Genomic DNA, 18,438 nt, shown 5'->3' on the forward strand with positions numbered 1-18,438 from the left:
ACATGTTCAAAGTGTTCTTTATTTGTACTCATGTGCTTGGGGTGGATGAAAACTTCAAGATTTGGCGAAAACGGCATTCTTTGAAAAGGAGTATGTTACATAAGGCATAAAGTTAAGAGCTCAGGCTCTGAAGACGCACTGTTCGTTCAAGACTCGGGTGTGTCACTTACAGCAGTCACCTAACTGTGCCTCATTTCCTCATGACTCGCACCGGCCCAGCACCTTATAGATGCCCAGTCAGTGCTGGCGTTCTGAAGTTCAAACAGCACCACCGGTAAACTACGTACAGATTTCAGAGGTAGACACGGTACATCCTCACAGGTAGGTGGGCGCTGGGATGGGTGTTCTAGATCACGGGGCCTGTGGGAACGAGTATGAGGACGGCAGTGGGAGGGATGTCCTGTGGCGCCTGGAAGTCAAGGCTAAAGGAGCCCATCTCACAATATAGTGACTTCTGGGCTGACAGAAGTGATCAGAGGTTGGGGTAAGAAAACCACTACCGTGCATGCTGACCCTGAGAGAGAAGGCTTCCCTCCACCCTGTGGAGAGACCCTCAAGATGGCAGAAAAAGAAAGAGCATCCTTTGATGCAAGAAGATGAGCCTAAATCAAGCCTCTGGCTCAGTCTCTCTCCCCTGATCACCAAGAAGAACCCGCTCCTCTCATCTAAATGGATTACTGTTCACACTCGTCTCCTAAACACATGAACAACAAAACATCTCCCAAATGTTGTACATTCAACAGGATTAAGCTGTCAGTAAAGGACTTGTGTTCATCTGCTGCACTCGAATTCTACAATGCAAGAGGCAAAGGAGTACAACACATAAAAAGCACCCGCATCAAACACACCACACACAACTTTCCACGTTTCCTAAACTCAAAATTCACATTACAAAAGCAGATTATGAAAAAGCCATACTAGGAAATACAATGGCATATTTTCCTCTTCCTCAATGGAGTCACAGCAATCATTAACATTTATTCCCTTGTGAAGTTCATTGTTCTAATTTCCATTATCAAAACAGGAAATTCTGCCCTTGAGGTCACTCACAACTACATGATTCTGCTGCGGCATTAGCCGCGTCCTTGGTACTAGGACAAAGCTAAAAGCAGCTTGTTCTGTGCACAAAGGTATTGATCCAGAAATAGCCCAACAATAAGATCATTCACTATGACCAAGTCTCCTGGGAGGTCCTCAAATGCTTTACCCAGGGCATCCCGCATTCAATATACTCACAGCTGAGCGGGGCAGGGGGCACTTCTAGGTAGGAAGGCACCGCGGTGTAAGTTTCTACAAAATAAAAGAGAGAAGCTCCTAGCATCAGAACCCTTCTGCATTCCATAAACACATCAGATGAACTAAGCGCAGTTTTCCAGGAGAAGAAATCAAAGTTACACACTTCGCTAGCTTCATCTGCTTCTAGATGGTTCTTTTTCAGGATCGCTTCAACTCTCAACTCCTAAAAGCTAAGGACGGGGAGAAATGGCCATCATCTCCACAGTCTGAGTCCCTCTGTCAGCAGAGACTGAAGCCTACTGGTGGCAGGCTCTGCATGCCTCCCGGGTCTCTGTCGAGCTGGCCTGCTGGCTTCAGTGAGAGGAAGTCAGTAGCGGCAGAACGTATGCTGGCCGGCTTTTGCGTTGTCCCTTTCAACTGTGCACTCAGATTTGACTGGGCAACCGCACAGTTTTAAGTCTTTTTTCCTTTCACAGAGTCATAAACCCTTCCTCTCGAATGGTGTAAGTGTCAATATAAATTGCGAAAGGGTAAATTATTCTTTCATGAGAAATTTTAGTCCTGTTTCTATCACAGGATGATTTCATGAATCATAACACTCTGTAAAAGCTATTTCTAGTCTTGTTGCTTTACCAGTCGGTCAGACCTCCACAAAACTTTAGTCGGCACCCAACTATATAACAAGCCTGCGTTTATAACTGCATTTGTGACGTAATAATGACCTCAGTTATTATTTGGGAGTTCTACTTTGGTTAAAGTGCATAGAAAAGGGTAAGGGGAAAAGGGTAAGAAAGTACACCCTTTTTCTGCTTAAATTCACAAACGGCAGATTCACAGGCGGCTGGAACAGAAACAGCAGGCCTCTTCAGAAACTCAAGAGTGTTTTAGACTGAGATCATGGAATATTCTTCCAACCAGCCATTTGTCAGTGCCCGAAATTCTGAGCTGGGGGAACCGCTGAGCTCACCCAGTGTGGCATTTCCCATGTTCATAGGATCTCCGTTCATCCTCGGTTTATTAAGCTATTAAGAAAGGCTAAGAGCACTGATATTTAATAAAATCCTTAAGTAAATTCCCTCATTTTCTGTGGTTCTCTCTGTTCCACGTAGCGTGATGTCCTCTCTGAGGCTATTCCTGAAGATGTTAAGACGGCAGAGGGCCAGGGCCACCAGAGGCTGTGCTGAGAACATGCATAACGTGTAACCTGATTTTAATTTACTCTTGGTTTTTACCAAACTCTTAAGCTTTGGTTTATGAAACAGGATCACAATTCCTTTCCCCAGTTCCTCTGGTGTGGGCAGCAGAAACACTGGTGCACCTTTCTGAACATTTGAAGGCTTGGACCTTTCTCTCAGCTCCAAAGGTGGAGCTCCAGGCAGATGTGTCTAGGCAAAGCTTAACTGGCCAACTTCCGACGTGTGCCAGAGACTGAACCATTAGTGCCCAGTTTCTACCATGCACACTCACAGCCTGTATTTCGTACAGCTCAAGATGACTGGTCACGGGTACATTTTACAAGATCACTATTTTAAGAATTATTTCCTTGGCCACCGTTGGTGAAGAATGCCTAGAAACAGGCATGTGCAAAATGTTCATTACCTTTATAACTTAAGTTAGGATTTTAAAGTTATTTTTTTTAAGATTTTACTTATTTACTTGAGTGCAACAGTGAGCAGGAGGGAGAAGGAGAGAGAACCTGAAGCAGACACTGTGCTGAGCACAGAGCCTGGTACGAGGGCTTGATCCCATGACTGCGAGATCACGACCTGAGAAGAAACTAAGAGTCGGACAGTTAACCAACCGAGCCACCCACGTGCCCCAAAACTTAGCATTTTAAATGGACTCTTGCTTTTCCTGCTTTGCTCCTCTTATGTGGTAAAGCCAAAATGTCCTTTTTGACTTATTTTTAGTTAAATCGAATGTCTTCTGGTTTTTGTGCTGTTAATCCCATTTTAAAGATTCAAGGATTTGTATGTTCTTAAAAAAAAAAGAAGAAAAAAAAGACCACATTGGACACATTCATCTTAGCAATTTCCAACAAAATGAAAAACCTGATCTGAATCTACTGTTGATTTTTACCAGACTTTTAGATAGCTTTAGTTTATGACATAAGATCACAATTCCTCTTCCCAGTTCCTAACAGCCAGACTGTTTCAAATTCCCAAGCTGGAAGTCCAAAACCTCATGCTGTACGATTTGAGTTAGTGTCCGCAGGCTTCCTCTGCAAGGGAGCCAGGATGACACCAGCGTTCTTCTCCTCACTCTCATAGCTATACAAATCATGCTTTTCGATATATTCTCGGACAAGGTCTGGGACCAAGTAGCGAACGCTCTGGCCCCTTCTGAGGGCTCGCCGGATCTTTGTGGATGAGATGTCGTTGGTGACCCATTCATTCACCAGGTGGATGTTGTTCCGGTGTTTCCACAGCGTGTCCGATTCGTAGATGAACTTCTGAGCATCATTTCCAGCCCGAGTAATACATATGAGCCCGTAGTCTCCCACAATTTGGGTGATATCCTCACTCTTCCACAGATTGGGAACGGCAAAGGACTCCAATAAATCTGCCCCACACAACAGCTTTATCTTGGGCACATCTGGGAAGAAGAAGAAAACCCAGTTTCAGGGTCTGCTTGGCTAATAATTCTCTGCATCAAAATGAACACAACAATGTGTCTTTCTGGTTACAGCGTTCATAGTTTTGATCAGAGTCAGATTTTCAAAAGAGAGCTAGGACACCGCAGAAGTTAAGGACCACTACAGGAGAAATAAGCTCAAAATGCCTTTTCCTCTCCGTCTCCGCCCCTCCCTTCACAACTAACAACAGGTGTTTTCTGGGCACTCACACATACTGAATACGAAATGAAAGTACAAAGGGGGCTTGCTCAGTTCTGGAATCTTCTCTACTCTAGTTGGTAAGTCTTGATGAAACAGACCTCTTGGTTTTGGCTCTAGCAATTTCTTTTGGCTAATATCTTGTCTTTGTTCAGCCCACTTCCTTTTCTGTCCGGGCCTTGCCGACATAGGTGCGTCCTGCTGGTGATCACAGCTCCCAGCCTCCAGTTTCTCCTGATGGTGTCTATAAAACAGCAAAGCAACAGAACATTTCTCTTCTCACAACATTCAACTAAAATTCTGTCTCTCTGGAGATGCCCGAGAGCCTCTGACCCAAAGTTAAAGCCGTGTGATATTAACAACCTTTAACCACAGGAACCCCTGATGGCTAACCAGTCGCAACGAATGCTGACCAGTTCCCAGTACTGCCAGATCATCCTGGATGCTGGCCAGCAGTGCTGGGGACTGGCTACCGGGAACAGAAAGCAAGGAGATCCTGGGAGCACAAGAGATGGTGGCTGTTATTATGCGAAGCTTTATGTGTGTTTCCTAATAACAAGAGCTAACATTAGTTATTTATTATGTGCTAAGTACTACACTAAGTCCTTGGATGGATCATTGGATTAAATCTTTTCAACAACCCATGCCATAAATATTATCGTTATTATTATTCCCACAGTGGAGGGAACTGGAGGCTTGGAGCTGCAACTCGAGCTCGTGGTGGACTCCCAGGACAGAGGAGTCATTCAATAATCAATAATAATTCAATAATCAATAATAATTCAATAATTCAACAATCTGATTGAGTGAATGGTTTGGTTATTATAAAGCAACTACTTTATGGCCCATTATTATGTCAGAATTATTATCCCGCTTAAGAGAGGAGAACTCTCATTTGCCCAAGTCCATTTTTTTTTAAAGTAGGCTCCACACCGAACATGGAGCCCAATGTGGGGCTCGAACTCACGACTGTGCAATCTAGAGCCGAGCCGAGCTGAGATCGAGAGTCAGATGCTCAACTGACTGAGACACCCAAGTGCCCCTGCCCAAGGCCATTTAGCTTATAAGCAACAGAGCCAGATTCTGAGCCCCAGCAGTCTGGTTCCAGAGCCCACACTCTTGACCACAGAAGAGTGTGGCTTGACCTAGTAATGGAGAGCCACGAGGCCAAGGATAAGGTCCTAGATGGGACAAGCGCCTGAAGCCTAAAAGGAAGGGACCACAGGCAGGACTTGTGTGTAGCTTTCTTCTGGAGTGGCAGCAGGAGGCCCACCGCGTTACAACTGTGAAGCTACCCAGGAAACATAAGCTGCAGTTTGGGAAGCCAAGTGTGGGTCCTTTGTGCCCCTAACTCCCTCCCCTCTCGAGCAGCTGAGTGCATATGTAATGGACAGTGAGGCTGCTGCGGCGCCAGAGGGCAAAGGCTGGGTACGGCGGGCGTGCAGGAGCCTGGTGTCCGACGCGAGCACAGCTGTCCGGGAAGACAGCAGACTCTTTTCCCCGCCAAGCCTGAAGTCCCTCCTCCTAAGCGGCTGTGCTGCACAGCGTCTGCAGGCTCGTGTCCAGGCCTGCCCTAAACACAGTTCCCAGGGGTCCTGGCGGCGTGTTCTCAATGTGACAGAGATTCTGCTGATGAGATCCACTCACGAGAGACTCGGAAGGAAGAAGGCAGGCAGACGCCATCTTTCTGAAGGCATGAGCGTGGCGGCCGCACTCCGTATCCCACTGTCCAACCTTAGGAGAGCGGGACAGGTGAACAGCAGCATTTGCGGCGGCAGAGGAAGCAATAGCTTCCTGAATGCGACTGCAGCTAAGGAGGTGTGACCTTGGAACAGACCCTACTTCCCTGCCACAAGCCCCTTGACACTTCTGCACGAGCACCTTTCTGCTTTTGGGGCGCCTGGGTGGCTCAGTCGGTTGAGCATCTGACTCCTGATTCTGGCTTGGGTCATGATCTCAGGGTCGGGGGTTCAAGCCCCACAGCTGGTTCTATGTTCAGCGGGGACTCTCCCTCTGCTCCTCCTTCTCTCTTGCTCTCAGGTAAACAAACAAACAAATAAAATCTTTTAAATAAGCAAAAACAAAAAACACTCAGAGTGGTTCCTATTTCCTGTTGAAATCCTGACCGATATGCTTAGAACCAGAGGGCTCAGAACTCTAAGAGCAGACATTAGACAGGAAGGTTTTGCAGAAAGCTCTCTGATACGCGAGATAATATTAAGTAATAATGAGGTGTCACTCACTGCAGTTTCTGAATCCTCACTGGAACTGTTTCAAAGGTGTGAACACAGAGATCTGGGACAACCCCCCTACGTGGTCACGGAAGCAGCACATAAAATCAGGGCCACCCATGACCAAGCACCGCGGCTTCTCTCGCTTAAATCACCAGCCTCTCTCCTTTATACTTGAGAAGATAAAGGACAAAGTCTGAACGACTTCGCCTTTCTCGTCTGGGGCACAGAGAGGCCACGCAGGCTTCTCTGTGTATCCTCTTTCGTAGAGATACACATAGTAACAAGCACGCAAACAGCTCAAAACACGGGGAAAGGCAGAAAGTCTAAGGAACCCCGAGCTCTGCTGCTGTGCTCCACACCCGAGAAATAACCGTAGGCCGGGAGCCCTCCCGACGCAAGTCAGTTTGCAAATCTGCATTTCACAGACACAGGCAGCACCGGAACATGGCAAAAAGCGCCCGACGCATCCCGCAGAACCGACAAAGCCGACTTCGCTGTGAATACCTCAGCACCTTAGCCGTCTCTACCCACTCCTTCTGAAGACTCTCCCAGGTGTCAACTTCCACCCATTCTGAATTCTTGGTGGCGAGTTCTGCCATGATAATTCGGTGGTGGGCAGAGATGAGTCCTTTCTTCTTATACGCATCGCCAACAGGAGAGATTATGCCTTTGATAACTCTGTATTTTCCTGGATGAAGAGTCAGATTGGATGTGAGGTGTAACAAGTTCGATTTTATGCACAGGAAATACTATCATCAATATGGTTTTGTAACAGACCCCCCCTCCTTTCCAAAACAGGGATTGTTTCATTCATATGTTCATTTATAAACGAGGTGAAACAGAACATAAAATTCACCATCTTAAGCGCATGGTTCAGGGGCATCAAGCACATTCACGCTGCCGTGCCGTCCCCACCACTGTCCGTCTCCAGAACTTTCTCATCTTCTCCAACTGAAACTCTGTCCCCACGAAACACTAACTCCCCATTCCCCACACAATGCATTTTGATATTGCCAAATTGCCTTGTAAAAAGCCTTAATCGATTTGTACTGGCCACCTAGAGTGTATATAAGAGCCCATTTCTCCCCAACGTCTGATAACTGACACTATCAAGTTTAAACGTTTTTGTCGATGTGATGGACAAAACAGATTTCATCTTTTTATCTTAGTCCCCTGATTATTAGGATTATTAGGAAGTGCGAGCCCCCATCCATCAATCTAGCAGCATACAAATGATCACTTATGTAACAAAACATATTATGTAAGGGAGGAAGTAAGTTTTCCTCAACCCTCCTCAGGTCCCTGGCTGGCTCCAAAAAATTGAACTGACAAAGACAGAAAAACAGAAGAAAAATGCAGACATTTATTTAATCGAAGGTTTATGTGACATGGTGCCTTCATAAGGAAATGAAGACCCCAAGAAACAGCTAAACCTGAGTGGTTTTATGCCAGGTTAGTGAAGAGTGTACCGTCCCCGAGACATGTGATAGGGCAGAGTACGAGGTAAAGTGTAGTAAACTCGGGGAAATTTAGCACGCTCTGTTAGTTTGGATTCTTCCCAGCATCCCTCTGCGCTTAGCAATAAGGACACTCCTCTGCTCCCAGTGTATGGAGGGCACCCCTCACATCAGGATTTTATGAGCTGGTTCAGGGGAGAATGGCGGGGAGGAGGTGAGAGGGACCTTCCTGATTCTGCCATTTTTTCCAAACTCCTTCAGCTTAAAATACCCAACACGCCAGAATGCCATATTTTAGGGTAGTGCCGTGGCTACAGTTCCTACCTGTTCCATTCAGGTAGTCCTTGGCCAGCTCAAATAGCCGGAGGTGCATGTTGGTGATAGGATTAAAGGAACCACAAGCGAGGAGAACCACTTCTGTCGTCTCTGAATTTTCCATGCTAAGAATTTGAAGTTGTTGATCTGAATGGAAAACTCTGACACTTTGCTTGTGGTCTGCAAAGGAAGAAGGAAAAAAGTTCGGTTCTAGGTCTTTGGATGTCTTTCCACCTTCCAAGTGGATGGACAAAACCCTGTAGCTTCAATGACAAAGACAGCCCCTTTCTCCACTCTTCCTTTTCGGGGTACATTTGCAGCTCCAGCTGCACAGGGATGGGATCTCCTTCCCCCTCTTTGTGACTTGCTTTGGACAAAACGATGTGGCAAACATGCCAGTGTGCTGGTTCTGAGCCCTTTGAGGCTTTGCACAGCTCCACACTCTCTGGACGCCTGCCTCTGCCATGAAAACAAGCCGGGGCCAGCCTGCTGGACGATGACAGACTGCGTGGGAGAGAGCTTGGACTCCTGCTGACGGACAGCCAACCACACCAGCTACGCGGCGGGGGCCTTCCGGCACTGGCCAGACCACAGACGACACGCTCAGACACACAGGCAAGCCCTGGAGAGATCAGCCGAGCTGGGCTTACATCGACAAACCCACGAGCTGACCCTCCACTCACGAGCAAAAATGTATGTTCGTTATTGTACACTGCCGAGGTTTTGTGATGCACGACTAAGGTCACAGTTAACTGATACGATGACATTATCAACTACCAAATAAATAGGACTCCCTGACAACCTGCCCTTCAAAACAGTGGCCTGGGGGCGCCTGGGTGGCTCAGTCAGTTGAGCGTTTGCCTTCGGTTCAGGTCATGATCCCAGGGTCCTGGGATCAAGCCCCATATTGGGCTCCCTGCTCAGCGGGGAGTCTGCGTCTCCCTTTTGCCCTCCCTCTCCCCCTGCTCATTCTCTCTCTTTCTCTAATAAATAAATTCTTTAAAAAAATATTAAGAATAAAATTAGGAATGCACTTCTTCATTGCTTCCTAGCACCCAACACTCCTGTTGAAAGTCTAATGCCATTCTGACTCCTATTCCTTTTTTACATGATTTTTTTCTTTTTGGCAGGTTTGTGGGAGGTCCTCTTCATCCCCAGTGCCCCGCAATGGCATAATGTGGTACCTTTGTGGGGGTCTTTTTCATTCTTTGTGCTGGGAGTCAGTTGCAAGGGCTCAGAATGCCACTCTGGCATGCGGCTTATTTTGAATGGAAGGCATTTGAGACCCTGCAGGCTCAAGAGAAACTTTTGCCCCTCCCTTAATTACACAGACGAATCTAAACTGGGGGTCTTCCCAATAAGGGTCATTAGCAGAAATAAATTTCATCCGAGAGACCCATCCGTATGGCAGGGCAAACATCTAATGACCAAGTATCCGTTCTTCCTGCTGCTCTGAGGCGCATTCCTTTCCTCTGGAGCCCCAGACCCCCGCTCCCCTCTCCTTAGTGCAGAATGACATAATGTGCTTCATTCTGCCCGACTGTCTTTGGAATTTCCATGTCTATGTGGATTCCCCATATGTACTCCATTAAATTTGATTTTCTCCACTTAATCTTTCTCATGTCAATCTGATTCCCAGTTCCCCAAGCTAAAAAGACCTGAGAGGGAAGGAATTCTTGCACCCTGACACAATAAACCTTTCTATCCCTTAAAGTCAAACCACTCAGTTCCGGGTTATCTTTTTTGATCAACATTGCTTACTAACCATCAAAAAATAGTTTTGTTATTATGACGTTTTAAAAAAGATTCTTATATATCCAAATTATGTTTCAAAGTAATCGTTCTGAGAGCTTATAAATATAATTCCAGTGATGCCAAATTGCTGAAAGCAATTTTGGGAACTTTGGGGAATGACTTGTAGAGGTCAGAGTGTTTTTATAATTAACACAGAACTACAGTAAATGGCAATAAACAAACAGTTGTATGACACTTTTTGACATATCAAATGTTTTCACACACATGATCATTGAACCTTCACCACGCACACACACACAAATTTGGCCAAAGTCATTTAACTTGTTACAAAATTAAGCTACTGTTAGATATTTCATTTTTCCAGTCAATCTTCTACCACTGGACGTTCTAATTTTTCAGTATTACAAACATCTCAGAGAAGAAAACGGGTCGAGGACGAGCTGGAAATGAAGACTCTCCAACACCTCGCAGTGCACTTCTCAGACTGGCCAGTGCTCGGAAGACCTGCGTCAGGACCATTTAGCTGTAGCCCAGTGGTGTTCAGACCCAAGTGCTAGGGCGACCAATGCACTTCTGCTCAGATTCTGTGCCAGGAAGTGGCAGAACCAGGACGAGCATCTCGGGTTCCTGACTCCGAGGCTCTCTCATCAAGAAGAAAAATGCAAGATACACGGAGCTGTGCAGAATGGAAATGAGCCCTCCTTGCTGAGGAGCTGAGCAATGTGAGGCACTGAGAACCCCTGAAGCTCTCCGAGCAATGGAAGGACCACAGGATGGAATGACCACAGGGTTCTATATAAACAACCGCTTTAGAAAAATAAGATGTGGGTATTTAAAACCTTCATCTGGGGGGGCACCTGGGTGGCTCAGATGGTTAAGTGTCTGCCTTCGGCTCAGGTCATGATCCCGGGGTCCTGGGATCGAGTCCCGCATCGGGTTCCTGGTCAGTAGGGAGCCTGCTTCTCTCCCTGCATCTCTCATGAATGAATAAAATCTTAAAACAAACAAACAAACCCTTTATTCGATTTTACCAACTAAACCAAATCACTTCATTATGTGTCTTCAGTCTCCTCATCTGTAACATAGAGACAATGACAACCAATTCCAGTTACTCTGAAGATTTACTCTGATCAATGGCAAAGTGCTTAGCATACTGCCTAGCAGAGTGTAAAAATAGTGCTAGCTGTTATTTGGGAGGAAGGTGATAATACTGATGATGGTGATGCTAGGGGATTACTTGGAAGGGGCAAAACAAGATAGAAAGGCCAGTTGAAAGTCATGAGTACCAGGTACCTGGGTGGCTCAGTTGGTTGGGCATCTGCCTTCAGCTCAGATCATGATCCCAGGGTCCTGGGATCGAGTCCCGCATCGGGCTCCTGCTCAGTGGGTGGCCTGCTTCTCCCTGCTCCTGTCCTCTCACTATCTCTGTCTCACTCTCTCCAATAAATTAAATCTTAAAAAAAAAAAGTCATGAGTGCCTTAAAGTAGACAGTGAGAATGGAAATAAGAAATATTTATTCAATAAACATTTGAGGTCTTCTCCCAAAAAAGCATATTGGTAGGGATCAGGGGGACACTAATGTTGCTAAGAAACAAAGGACAGAAAGGTCAGTAATGTTCCACACAGAATTTTTTTAAAAAAAGTGTTGGTTCGTAGGAATAATGTCCTACCTTTCAATTATCAGCCTAAGGATGATGTCAGGGATCACTTGAGGCTCGTTCCTACTCCTCCCATTCGTATGCCCCAATTCCATACAAAGTGCCTATGGTATTACGGGGTGGTGGTAAATACATCTCCAAGAGTATTCTAGGCCCACAGGGAAACCAGGGTAACTGACCAGCCCCGCCCACCTCAAGTTTCAGGCACCACTCCTCTCCGCCACCTCCCCCGCCCACCCTGGGATATTGAGCTGTGAGCAGCAAGGACGATAAAGCTCAGAACAGGAGGTATGGGTCCCCAAGGGAGCTGCCTGCTGTTCAGGGAAGGACAGAACAAAGAGCTTCCCTAGCCTTAGGGATGCACTCAGGTTTCCAGGACCTCCCCAGCAGACAGGCTGGGGACGGGGCTCAGGGAAGCTGATCGCTCAGCTAAAGAAAGCTTTCTCCCTGGTCACATTCACAACGCATCTCAAATATCCAGCTCGGTTCTATTAATTCCCCATGAACACAGCCAACTTGAGCTGGACCTTCAAAACCACAGAAGAATTAAGCTACAGTGAGCGTCCATCATAGCCTGGGGTGGCTTTCTCTCTAGGGAAAACTACTGCCTCTATATCACTGCAGGGTACCAGAGTATGTGCACTGGGAAGGGGAACAAGCTGGGGACAGATGCGTGAAGAAGTGCTTTGGGAGCTCTAACAGCGCTGCTCTGGATCCTGTGTCTTGCTCCAGGTGCACAACGACCAGCGTCCCCATGATTCACTTCTGTCTGGCCCACACAGCCTATCACCTGCACTGTTGGCTGCCAAGATCGCACCGGCTCAGGCTGTAAGTGTCCTGCCCCAGCTTGCGATGACAGACAGCCCATTTCCTCCTGAGACAGTCTCAATGTTTAATTAAAATTTATTTTCAATTTTTAAATCATTTTCTAAAAAAACTGAAGTGTATTTGACATAGTAATTACTGACTTTAAATTTTAAAAACTGACACGTAAACATTAATGAAACATTTTGTAAACATTAAGCCAGGTTTTAAAATGTTAATATTTTAAAAAATAGTTAACTGTCTTTTCTTGTCACCTCATGAATGCTCAACATGATTAAATCTACGCTGGCTGACTGTTAAAATAATGTGACTGGCTTGGCAACTGATTGGAATTTATACCCCTGAAAAGATGCTGTTCCTTCCAAAATAGTCACATTAAGCCTGTAACTATATCCTAGTTATAACAATGTGCCATTGCCAGTCCAGGAGTATATTTTTAAATTTGTGTGTGTGTGTGTGCTTTCACTGGAGATAAATCTTTGTGTTTGGAGGGTAGATTTGATTTCTACAAATACCCTAAGGTCTTTCAGTGCTAAACCTGATTAATAAAATAATCAAGGTAAATAATACAGTTTACGGTGAAAAGAACTTATTAGTTATTGTGGAAGGTTTTCTTATATGCATAGAAACTATGTATACATAATCTCTAAAGAATTTCAAAAATGAGCAGAAACAGCAGCCTTCATGTGGTTGTATAAGCTGTGGTAGGTGGGTTTACTCTGAGTCATGCTCAGTGCGACCCGTCTGACCAGGCAGAGCAAGCACAGCGCATGAGCAACCACACAGAGGTGTGGTTAGGACTCTCCACCCTGGTTCACAGGTCTAGCTCAGCCGCTTCTCCGTACTTGTCCTTGGACAAGACGATTCACCATTCTGAGTCTTGGTTTCCTCATTAGTAAAATGGGGAACCACAGTCCCTACCTCATAGTGTTTTGTGCATATTTTTAAAAGATGTTACTTATTCATTTATTTGAGAGAGAGGAGAGAGACCGAGCATGGGGTTGGGGGAAACAGAGAGCGAAGGACAGAACCTCAAGCAGGCTCCAGGCTGAGCACAGAAGCTGACACGGGGCTCAATCTCGAGGCCCTGAGATCACGACCGGAGCCGAAACCAAGAGTTAGATGCCCAACCGAGCCACCCAGGTGCTCTGGATTTTATGCACATTAAATGAGAAAATGAATAAAAAATGTTTGACACATTTGTCTACAAATGGTATTAACTTTTACTATTACCTGTGGGTTGTCTTACAGCATTAACTGACAGTCAGTCATGGTAAAGGAAGGAAGGTTAAAGGTTGCTAAGAGACCAAGGACACCTGGGTGGCTCGGTCGGTTAAGTGTCTGCCTTCAGCTGGGGTCATGGTCTTAGGGGACTGGGATCGAGTCCCGCATCCGGCTCCCTGCTCAACAGGGAGCCTGCTTCTCCCTCCCCCTCTGCTGCTCCACCCGCTTGTACGCTCACTCTCTCTGACAAATAAATAAATAAAATCTTTTTAAAAAAAAGATTCCTGAGAGACCAGTATCAACAGCACCTGGTGCACAGCCGGAGCTCAATGAGCAGCAGCTATCATTCGCAGGGCCGTATGATTAGACATAATTTGCTCTAATGGGATGATCGCAAGTCATCTTTATTGTGTTTAAAATTTTATTTCCATGGTTTGATGTAACTTATGAAACAGAACCTAATTTTTTTTTTAACATTTTATTTATTTGAGAGAGAGTGAGCAAGAGAGAGAGCACAAGCTGGGGGGAGAGGCAAAGTGAGAGGTGGAAGCAGGCTTCCCACTAAGCAGGGAGCCCGCTGCAGGGCTCAATCCCAGGACCCTGAGATCATGACCTGAGCTGAAGGGAGACACTTAGCTGACTGAGCCACCCAGATGCCCCCAAAACTTGGTTTCTTTAAGCCATTCTATCGCTGAAGAAAAAAATGTAAAATTATAACTCCGTCTGTCCCATGCAGACAAGTGACCTTGTTCTTGTTTGGGACCACCGCTCTGGGCCTCCAGTTGTTTGTTCTGCTAAGGTAAGCTCTCTCACCAGCTAACCCCATTCCCTGGCAGCTCGGCATGACCGTCTTACCTCTGGAGATGGCTGGGGTGTGCTCTGAGATTCCCGCTCCGTGTTTAACCGCGGCCTGCCCCATTGTTTTTGCCCCTATTGTCAATGGTAGTCACCTGCTTTGCCTCTTTGGAAAGTCAAAAATCTCAATGCCAAAAGGATACTGGGGAATAGGGCAGGCTGAGTTTGACTTAATCAACACAATTTCTTCTGGTACAATAGCCATTAAATGGGAGACAAATGAAGGCACCAATGTTTCAAACCTTGGATGCCCTAGAGACCAGTCCCGGCAGCCTCGCATGAGCTAACGTCTGCAGGGCTGAGGTAACATAGGCCTAAGTGACCAGCTTATGACTCGATACATTATTCCAGATTCTATGGAGGACGTTAGTTTTGGCAGAAAGAGTCAGCCAATAGTTGGACAAATGAAGCAAATGCCATTTGGTACATTCAAAATAAAAAAAATTGCAGCTCTAAAAATGTGGAAATCCTAAAACAATCTGAAAACCAAGAATCCACGTGACAAGAGAGAGAAACTGTGACACTCACTGTATTAGCCTAATTTAAACTTGCCCACATCTGTCTTGGGAGTTTTGTGTGCAGTAAGGCCTATTTCCTTATTCCAGAAGGCCAGAATTTCCACAAGCTATTTTTCTCACCAAAATATCCAGTTAACATGAATCTGAGAGATGGTAAACATCATTTGGGCAGCGACTGTAAATAGGAACAACTCTTCGTATCACTCCTGGGCCGGTTCTGCACTATTAACTTGCAGTTATGGTAAAGGAACCACGGTTCTTAAATGAGTTGCCTGGAGCCGAATGAACCTCAGGCCAGAATGAGGGTAAGAATTCAATGGTCAGTGCGTTCTGGTACTGTGCTTAGAGGGCGAATTTCTTCTACCAACTGATAAATTAATGTCTGACCCAGTGTTTGATTTCAGGCCCGCATCTTCCCGATACTGCAGGCAACCTCTCCTTACCAACTTGGTTGGCAACATCATCTTTACTTTCTTCACAATTGGTAAGTAGGCATTTATCAAGCACGTACGAAGTGCTTATTATTTGCCAGACATTGCCAAAACAAAACTGGGTTAATATAGAACTTCCCACTCTTCTGGAGCTCAGACTGAAACTTAAGAAAAAATTCACATTTAAAATTCAGGTGAAGGAAATTTTTTGTAAGTTCCTTGGTAATTGTTTTGGTTGTCCTAAAATTTAAGTATGAGGGGGCACCCGGGTGGCTCAATGAGTTGAGCCATTGCCTTTGGCTCAGGTCGTGATCTCAGGGTCCTGGGATCGAGCCCCGAATCGGGCTCTCTGCTCAGTGGGGAGCCTGTTTCCCCCTCTCTCTCTGCCTGCCTCTCTGCCTACCTGTGATCTCTGTCTGTCAAATAAATAAATAAAATCTTCAAAAAAAAAAAAACCCTATTAAAAAAAGCAACTATGTCTAAGATTTTTTTAAAAAATTTTTTATAAGATTTTATTTATTTGACAGAAAGAAACACAGTGAGAGCAGAGCCCGATATGGGGCTCAATCCCAGGACCCTGAGATCATGACCTGAGCTGAAGGCAGAGGCTTAACCCACTGAGCCACCCATGTGCCCCATGCACCCCTCTGCCTGCCTGCTTCTCTGCCTACTTGTGATCTCTGTCAAATAAGTAAATGAAATCTTAAAAAAAAATTTTTTTAGCAGTGCCTGGCTGGCTCAGTTGGTGGAGCATGCGACTTTTGATCTTGGGGTTCTGAATTTGAGCCCATGTTCAGTGTAGAGATTCTTAATAAAATAAAATCTTAAAAAAAATTCTATGGGTTCCTAGATGGCTCTGATGGTTAAGCGTCCAATACTTGATTTCAGCTCAGGTCGTGATCTCAGGGTCATGAGATTGAGCCCTACATCTGCTTCTCTCTCTCTCCCTCTGGCCCTCTACCACTGCACACATTCTCTCTCTAAAATACATAAACAAAACTTAAAAAAAATTCTTATATGGGGCAGCTGGGTGGCTCAGATGGTTAAGTGTCTACCTTCGGCTCAGGTCATGATCTCCCGGTCCTGGGACTGAGTCCCATGTCAGCGTACCTACGCAGTGGGGAGTCTGCTTCTCCTCCTCCCTCTGGCTCTCCCCTCCACTTGTGCTCGCTTGCTCTCGCTCTCTTTCTCAAATGAATAAAGAATAATTAAAATCTTAGAAAAATTTTTTTTAAAAATCGGGGTACCTGCGGGGCTCAGTCGTCGAGCGGCTGCCTTTGGCTCAGGTCATGCTCCTAGGGTTCTAGGATCGAGCCCCACATCGGGCTCCCTGCTAAGCAGGAAGCCTGCTTCTCCCTCTCTCACTTCCCCCGGCTCGTGTTCCCTCTCTCACGGTGTCTCTCTCTGTCAAATAAATAAATAAAATCTTTAAAAATAAATAAATAAATGAAATAAAATCAAATAAGGGAATCGCGAAAAAAGGAGTCAGTTGTAAATAAAGATTTTATTTACTTATTTGAGAGAGAGAGCACAAGCAGGGTGAGTGGCAGAGGGAGAGGGAGAAGCAGGTCCCCACTGAGCAGGGAGCACAATGTAGGGCTCAACACCAGGACGCTGGGATCATGACCTGAGCCGAAGGCAGACGTCCAACTGACTGAGCCACCCAGGCACCCCACAGTCGGTGTTCTTATCACCAGCAATGCCAGTAATAAGAACACAACCCATGTCAAAGGAAAACCTTAGCCTGGCAAGGTTTTGAGCATCTGTGTCCCACGAGAGGGAAGCGAGGAAACATCCTCTGGTTTGCATTCAACAATGTATTTCTGAGATAATCACACCCAGTGAACAGACAATTCTGCTGTCCTTCTAGGTTTTACTGTGCTGCTTACGCATATGGAACCAGTCCCGCAGGCACTGAAGAAGATGTTTGCTGTATTTGGTGTGGGATCCTTTGGTGAAGGAGCCTGTACCGTGGTGTTAACAGTTTTGGCAACTGACTGTGTGTGTTTTTATTTTTTTTAATTTATTTTTAATTTTTTTAAAGATTTTATTTACTTATTTGTCAGAGAGAGAGAACAGCAGGCAGAGGGAGAAGCAGGCTCCCCGCTGAGCAAGGAGCTCGATGCTGGACTTGATCCCAGGATGCTGGGATCATGAACTCAGCCACCCAGGCGCCCTGTGTGTGTTTTTAAATACTGAATTTCTCAAGGGCTCATCTTAATCTGAAAGTGTGTCTGTATATAATAAACCATCACTCTTCAATATTTTTTTCTCCTCACACTAAAAAGAGAGATATGTAGATGCAGAATTCCTAATTAGACACATGTCACAGTTAAAATATATCATCGGGGGACGCCTGGGTGGCTCGGTGGGTTAAAGCCTCTGCCTTCGGCTCGGGTTGTGATCCTGGGGCCCTGGGATCGAGCCCGCATCGGGCTTTCTGCTCGGCAAGGAGCCTGCTTCCCACCCTCTCTCTCTCTGCCTGCCTACTTGTGATCTCTCTGTCAAATAAATAAATAAAATCTTAAAAAAAAAAATCATCAGGGAAGTTTAAAAATTCCATGAAAGATTTTTCTTTCTGTGGATGAAATCCACTTTGCTAGGCTAAAAAGAGAGGGGGGAGGAAGAAAAAGACAAGCCATCAATCAACAGCGGAAGTGCGGGCCTGCACACGGCGCAGCGAGCAGCAAGCCTTCCATCTCTTTCTAAGCTGGTGCCACTGTTTAAATCCGTTGGCAACAAAGTTGTAAATATAGGCTCCAACCAAAAGACAAGTATTTCTCACAGTGCTTTTTCTCCCCGAACACAGGAAAAAACGACCCCTGAACTTTACTACTTGTCTGTGCTGCTGTCAGTGAGCAGCTTGGTTTCTGCAGGTAAGCAAACTTCCCAAGCAGCCTCTCCTTGTCAAAGGCTTCAAGGAAGTCCCTGCTCAGCTAGAGCCGTCACAGCACAAGGGGAAGCCTGGTTCCTCCTAAAGCAAGAGCTCCACGAAGCAAAGGAGGAAAAGCCGTCCTTTTCACATGATTTCCAAATCCATTTAATTAGATCCCGGGCTTCATCCCGCAGTGCTTTTCTCCGGGCTGGCGCTGAGCC

At 45.8% G+C, this 18,438-nt stretch overlaps 1 protein-coding gene across 6 annotated transcripts in view; it reads right to left on the reverse strand.

Moving 5' to 3' along the window:
* NMNAT1 (nicotinamide nucleotide adenylyltransferase 1) overlaps positions 1-18,438 on the reverse strand; it is a 23,199-nt gene continuing 4,761 nt past the window's right edge. For all 6 annotated transcript variants that reach the window (XM_045999291.1, XM_045999272.1, XM_045999250.1 and 3 more), the window contains 4 exons: positions 8,085-8,255; positions 6,808-6,991; positions 4,171-4,313; positions 1-3,831 (listed from right to left, as the gene is read on the reverse strand). In XM_045999291.1, the coding sequence (XP_045855247.1) occupies positions 3,419-3,831; positions 4,171-4,313; positions 6,808-6,991; positions 8,085-8,199 (855 nt within the window). In that variant the 5' untranslated portion in view covers positions 8,200-8,255 and the 3' untranslated portion in view covers positions 1-3,418. The remainder of the gene's footprint in view (positions 3,832-4,170; positions 4,314-6,807; positions 6,992-8,084; positions 8,256-18,438) is intronic.

Source organism: Meles meles, chromosome 1 (assembly GCF_922984935.1).
Source record: "Meles meles chromosome 1, mMelMel3.1 paternal haplotype, whole genome shotgun sequence".
Lineage (NCBI taxonomy): Eukaryota > Metazoa > Chordata > Mammalia > Carnivora > Mustelidae > Meles > Meles meles.